The sequence below is a fragment of the Colobus angolensis genome, unplaced genomic scaffold, assembly GCF_000951035.1.
Source record: "Colobus angolensis palliatus isolate OR3802 unplaced genomic scaffold, Cang.pa_1.0 Scaffold82, whole genome shotgun sequence".
In the NCBI taxonomy this organism is placed as follows: Eukaryota; Metazoa; Chordata; class Mammalia; order Primates; family Cercopithecidae; genus Colobus; species Colobus angolensis.
The window spans coordinates 5,911,396-5,918,043 of record NW_012122043.1 but is presented as its reverse complement, the minus strand read 5'-3'; the positions used below and the strand labels follow the sequence as shown (position 1 = coordinate 5,918,043).

Here is a 6,648-nt window from a genome sequence, read left to right as displayed (position 1 = left end):
CGCTCTCCCATACAAGGCGTTGGGAATTCAAACTAAGCTGGAAAAAAAAAAAAAAAAAAAGAGAGCGAGATTATGGCAACACCAGTTCCCGAGTGGTGGAAATAGCCAAGGACATGTCATAAGAATCCACGTGCAGAGTTACAATTTATAAGGATATTTTAACTGCTTGGAGCTTCCTGGGAGGGTGATGTAGTAGTCCAAGTGACAGTGCTCCATGCACTGGTTACCTGGGCTGTTTGTCATACCGGGAGGTTAAGCGTTTGGCAGTCACAGTTCTAGGGAGAGGCCCTGGGGGGTCAGATTCTTTCTCGGCCCCCATCTAGCCCTTCTGGAAACCGCTCAGCTTTGTGAGGGTGTGAGGCAAGTCTTGCCTTGCACCAGGAAGGGACTTTCCCCATCCCTCAGGACACTGACTCAGCCTGGCACCGCTCTGTCCTCTGACAGTTCGGGGAGCATTAGGTGGGAAGCACAACGTGCCCCGTTGTGAGCCTACCTGTGCTCCTTGAACAGACTGGATATTGGCTGCACCCGAATTCCCCAGTGGTCTCTAGGAGCTTCTAGACTCCTATGGGAGCCTGTGGTCTCCCCCAGAGATGAGTTTCTTCTGCTGCCTCCAGGAGCATGACTGTCCTCTACCCCAGGCACCAACGCTTCCTCAGAGCCTCTCCCATCCCCTGGGGGCACGCTAAACAGCTCAGCCTAGGCTCAGATGCCTAGTGAGAAGTGTGCTCCAGCCTGGAAGCGGGAAGACACTCATACAGACCCTCCTCCCTCCGCTGGTCCTTGTCCTTCACGGACACCGAAAAACACAAGTCCACCCCCAACTTCAGCCACCTGCTCCCACAGTCACCTGCCATCGATAAGGCCGCGCCAGCCTTGGAAGTCTGTAAACATGCCGACTTCAGACTACAGCCCCGGTCCTCTAGCTCCACAACGCCTGTTGGTCCTACTCGCCATCTTTGCTCTATAGAGACCGAAGCCCTGGACTTCTTGTTTCTCTCTACCCTTCCTGCCTTCAGTTCCTTTCCTGGGCAGCACTGTGGTCACCTCTTCATCTACAACCTCAGTTCCCTTGAATGGAGGGGACCATGGCCATCCCCTACTCAAATGGCCGGATCTTCAAGCCAGCGTCCATTCTTCAGCCCCCTCCTTTTCTCTGCCGGTCTGCCGAGCCCGTAGCATTCATGGAGCTGGACTTAGTCTCAGCTGGGCCTCAGTTAACTGATAGCTTTCAGTGTTAAGGCCACCTCCTCATGCCTTGCTCTTCACTAGCCGCTCCTGGTGTTGGCCTTGGTCCTGGAGCTTCCGCCCTCTTTCTGCCTTCCTCCCTCTTAGCTGTCTGCACTGGCTTCATTCAAGGTGCAGCTCCCAGGAACTCCGTCACCTGCCTGCCTTCTGCAAACACATCTGTTTCAACACTGATTAGAATCTGTTTTGACAACTGCTGTTGCCTCCCTCTCGCTCATGCCTAAAGAAGGCACTCCCTCTCGATCATCTTGACCCAGAGTTAGTCCTCTTTGGCCTCTTTGGGGTCTTGCTCTAGATGACTTGCTCCTTGCCATTTTCATGCCCTTCTATTTCCCTGCCCCATTTCAACTGGTCACTGAGCCGTGCTGGGTCCATCTCATCACCTGAGCTGCTTCCCCCCTCCACTCCCACTGTCACTGTCCTTTGTTGAGGCCACGTGGTTTCTCTGAATGCTTATGAGTCTCTTTATTTGCCCCTTGCTGCAATCTAGCAAGCTGCATACTATCTGGAAGGAACCTTTCCAGTGCGAAGCAAATATGTGCCTGCCGACAACCCCACCACTCCCTCTGCCTGCTGGGCAAAGCCCACACTACTCTCCTCAAGACCCAGTACACATCATGATCCAGGTCCTGGGGGCCTCACCGGGTTCACCTCCTGAGGCGCCGCCTCTCCATGCTTCAATTCTACCTGACCAGGTATGGTGCTGAGAGCATACGCTGCCATGCCATGCCCCCATGCCCGCTGCTTGCTTCTTCCAGATTGCCCCGCTGCATGCGATGGCCCACACAGTCCCATCTTTCCTTCCTTTTAGAAGCCTTCCTGTGCCACCAGGCAGAGGAAGAGGGGTCACACCTCTGTGTTGTCACATGCCTTGCACTATGTGCCCAGGCACCACATTGGTCACCTCATATTTCAAATATTTGTTGGGCCAGGCACGGTGGCTCATGCCTGTAATCCCAGCACTTTGGGAGGCTGAGGTGAGTGGATCACCTGAGGTCAGGAGTTTGAGACCAGCCTGGCCAACATGGTGAAAACCCATCTCTACTAAAAACACAAAATTAGCCGGGCGTAGTGGTGGATGCATGTAATCCCAGTTACTCGGGAGGCTGAGGCAGGAGAATCACTTAAACCAGGGAGGTGGAGGTTGGAGTGAGCTAAGATTGTGCCCCTAAACTCCAACCTGGGGACAACAGAGCGAGACTCTGTCAAAAGGCACCTTGAACTCCTTGGGTGTAGAAATGGAGGCTTTGTTTATCTCTGATTCCCAGTGCCTACCACACTGTTGGTATTCCCTAAAAGCATGTTGAACAAACACATTCCATTAATTAACACCTTTCAGCTTTTCTTTGCCGCTGCTTTTCCTACTATATTTACCTAACTGGAGCTCTGAACAAGATCATCTACAGAGGGTTTCCCAGCTGCCCTTAAATCCATTTATATTTTTACCTAGAGGCTCTCAATATTTTAAATTCTCCCTTTGGATTGTCTCGTTTCTACATCAGCAGTGTCTTGAGAAGCGGTCTGTCTTGAGTGAAAGATCTTTACAAACAAGTACAGTTTGATGTGGAGTCCTTTGGGACCAGGATTGGCTAAGGATGCAAATTTTACAGTAGAGTGCTTTACTTTGCTTCCTACTTGCTTCTCTGGGAGGAGTTTTGAACAGTGCAGCAGGAGGTTAGAAATCAAGGGTTCCATCTCGTTTTGCCACTGAGCCTGTGAGCACTTGCAAACAATTATAAAACATTTTCTTCTTTTTAAAGAAAAAAATTTTTTAAGCAGCTCAACCTCTCTAAAGAAGTCCACAGGGAAATGCGACCAGTTCCCTTTTCCACATGCACAGCTGTAGCTGGCTAATGGCCAGGCTTTTCCACATGCACAGCCTAGCTGGCTAATGGCCAGGCTGCTATTTGCAACACAGATACCTTTCAGAGGAATGAGGACACTGGCCCACCCTCTGGAGGGCTGCAGATGCCCTTTTCGTTTTTAATGAAGAGCTTCTAATTGTCTAAACCTTGGCACTTTTTTAGAGTAGGCAATGGTTTAAGTTGCAGAACCACAAGCATGGGGAAGAAACAACACAACAAATTGACTGGAGCATGTCTCTGCTTGCACACAGTGGCAGTCATTAAAAATGAAGGTGTGAGAGCCTATTTAATGGCATGAAAATATATTTGCAGTGGATATGTGAACAGATCAGGTTACAAAATAGCACCACTGTACAGTCCCATTTTGAAAAAGCATAAATATATCTATGAGTATATGAAGAATACCAGAAATTGGCCGGGCGCGGTGGCTCACGCCTGTAATTCCAGCACTTTGGGAGGCCGAGGCAGGCGGATCACGAGGTCGGGAGATCAAGACCATCCTCGCTAACACAGTGAAACCCCAGCTTTACTAAAAATACAAAAACTTAGCTGGGAGTTGTGGCAGGCGCCTGTAGTCCCAGCTGCTTGGGAGGCTGAGGCAGGAGAGTAGTGTGAACCTGGGAGGTGGAGCTTGCAGTGAGCTGAGATTGTACCACTGCACTCCAGCCTGGGTGACAGAGTGAGACTCCATCTCAAAAAAAAAAAAAAAAAGAATACCAGAAATTTTTCATTTCAGTTTTTAATTGATTTTAATTTTAATTTAATTTTTTTAGAGACAGGATCTTGCTCTATCATCTCGCCTGGAGTGCAGTGGCACGATCACAGCTCACTGCAGCCTTGAACTTCTGGGCTCCAGCAGTCTTCCCGCCTCAGTCTCCCAAGTAGCTGGGACTATAGCCGAGTGCCCCCATGCTCAGCTGAATTTTTTTTTGTTTTATTTTTGTATTGACGGAGTCTTGCTATGTTTCCCAGGCTGCTCCGAAGCTCCTGAGCTTAAGTGATCTTCCTGCCTTGGCCTCTCAAAGTGTTGAGATTATAGGCATGAGCCATTGTGCCCTGCCAAAAAACCTAGAAATTTAGAGGGCAATGTGTGTTTATCGCTGGATGATGGGCATTAGTGGGAGCTTCTGTTTCCTTTTTGCCTGCATGTATTTTTCAAGTTTTCCAAAATAAGTCAAGGTGCAGTTTGATACAAGAACCACAACAGAGGTTATTAATAACAAAACCCTCCCTACCTGCTCCAGCAACAGCTCATGGATTCTAAGAATATCCCTTTGGCTTTCCAGGTTCCCAGAATACGCCTGAAATTTCCATTGATCTGTTTAGGTATAGGCAACATTTTGGAACGTATGTATGGCAATGCCCATGAGAGGGTGAGGAGAGGAGAGGGCTGGGCTGGCTGGGAGCTACTCAGTGATAACAGACCTGACCCCAGGACCCAGGCCCATCCTTGAAACACTATCATTTCAATCCCTCCTATCAGTGTCACCAGTGGAAGAAATGGCCCAGTGGGGAAAGCATACTGTTTGTCATTTCATTGCCTTCTCTGTGTCAACGTCACCAGTGGAAGAAGAAATAGCTCAGTAGGGAAAGCATCCCTGAAGCTTTGCAGGCCTATGTGTGGGACCCAGCCTTGGCTGAGCCTTTTACTCCAAGGCAAGATTTTGTGAGTGGGTTTCCTGCTATCCTGATAGGCAAAAGTCAGAAAGGCCTGGGGTCAGGGTAGGACAGTCACTGTTGGGATCTAAGGGTAGAATTCCCATCTGAGGATGTCAGAACAACTTTGTGTTTATCTTGCAAAGATTAAGGAGACACCATGTTGTCTCAGCAGCTTCTGATATGAAGCACCTTGGACAAACACATTCATCTCTGGGTCCCTGATCTTTGTCTTCGACAATGATGACAATGATAGGCTGTTACAGGGGCCTAGGATTGACAGCAGAAAGAAAAAGTAACTTAAGCCCAAAGGCAGGAGTTAATAGAGATGAACCCATCAGGGACTGTTGGATCAATGTCATTCCAATTCATGTCTACAGGATGGGGGGATGTGGGACTTTGGCCACTCCCTGCACACCCTCCTGTCCACCCTCTAGCACCTTCCCAAAGCACTGGCTTTTTCTAGTCCCCTCCCAGGGCACAAGGCCTGAAGGCCTCAGCCTGGGCTCTCCCACTGTTTGCTCCTTCCTTTACCCACCTGTCTCACCCACCTGCTCCCACCTGTCTCACATGCATGCCAAACCTCCATGCTCCCTGCACGCTCTGCCCAGATGCCTCTTCTCAGCCAGAGCCTGTCCAGGCTTCCATTCTCTCATCTTGCCTGCCTCCTGATCACCCTCTTTATTTAAAGCCCTGAAAATGCTGCTTCTCTGCCTCCTGGTTCTGAACTGAAAGGTCTTTTGGATTCCCCAGTACTTGGTCTTTTTTTTTTTTTAACAACTATTTATCTTTAGTCCCTGCAACAACTTTGCATTGTGGGTGGAATTTACAGTTGGGGAAACTGAGGCTTAAAATGCCAGTGACATGCATAAGGCCATGTGGCCAGGAAGTGGCAAAGCAGAGGTCTTATTGCTTCATGTGGCTTCCCAACTGTCAGTCACACACCCCTCCACTGCCCCTTCCAACTGGTTTTATTTGTTAAGCACCTTCTCTGAGGCAGGTTCTGTTCTAGGCATTTTCCACAAGTTATCACTGACCTTTTCATTTGTTCAGTAAGCAGAGAACATGTGCCATGCTCCTTTTGAGGCAAGGAGAAGTGTTTCTTCTTTTATCACTCCACAAGAATTCCTGGACAGACTCACCGACAGGACACTGAAGGTAGGGCAAGGCGACCCATGGACCGCCTTCTATGGGATGGCACAGTAACTAGTTCTCACCCAATCCTCCCAGCTACTGGCATGGTAGATGACGTCCTCCCTCATTTTTGGTGAGGAGTTCGTCTTTGAGGTTTAAGCAGTGGTCTCAAGGGCAGGGCCTGGCAGAGGATGGTGGCCTTGCAGTCAGTGTGTTCTGTTTGGGATATGAACTCCAGCCACCAGCTATCCAGTGGTGAATATAAGGACTCCACAACCACCAAAAGATGATGCTGACTGAGCAATGCAACAACAACAACAACAAACAACTGCTAAAAATAAGGCTGCATTCAAGACTCAAACATCACCTCTTTTGTGTGTGTGTGGGGAAAAGGACATTGCTTCTCTGAACATTTTGTTGGAAATGTTAAATATCTGATTTGGTTTGGTTGTGTCCCCCCCCAAATCTCATCTTGAATTATGCTCCCATAATTCCCATGTGTTGTGGGAAGGACCCGGTGGGAGCTAATTGAATCATGGGGGCGGTTTCCTTCATACTGTTCTCTTGGTAGTAAATAAGTCTCACAAGATCTGCTGGTTTGATAAGGGGAAACCCCTTTTGCTTGGCTCTCATTCTGTCTCTTGCTGCTGCCATGTGAGACGTGCCTTTTACCTTCCACCTCCCCAGCCACATGGGACAGTAAGTCCAGTAAACCTCTTTCTTTTGTAAATTGCCCAGTCTCAGG

At 49.0% G+C, this 6,648-nt stretch overlaps 1 protein-coding gene across 1 annotated transcript in view; it reads right to left on the bottom strand.

Annotated features, from left to right (window-relative positions):
* ASB18 (ankyrin repeat and SOCS box containing 18) overlaps positions 1-6,648 on the bottom strand; it is a 71,692-nt gene that overhangs the window by 22,477 nt on the left and 42,567 nt on the right. The window contains 2 exon segments of the mRNA XM_011929651.1: positions 1,331-1,407; positions 4,962-5,039. Of these exon segments, the coding sequence (XP_011785041.1) occupies positions 1,331-1,407; positions 4,962-5,039 (155 nt within the window).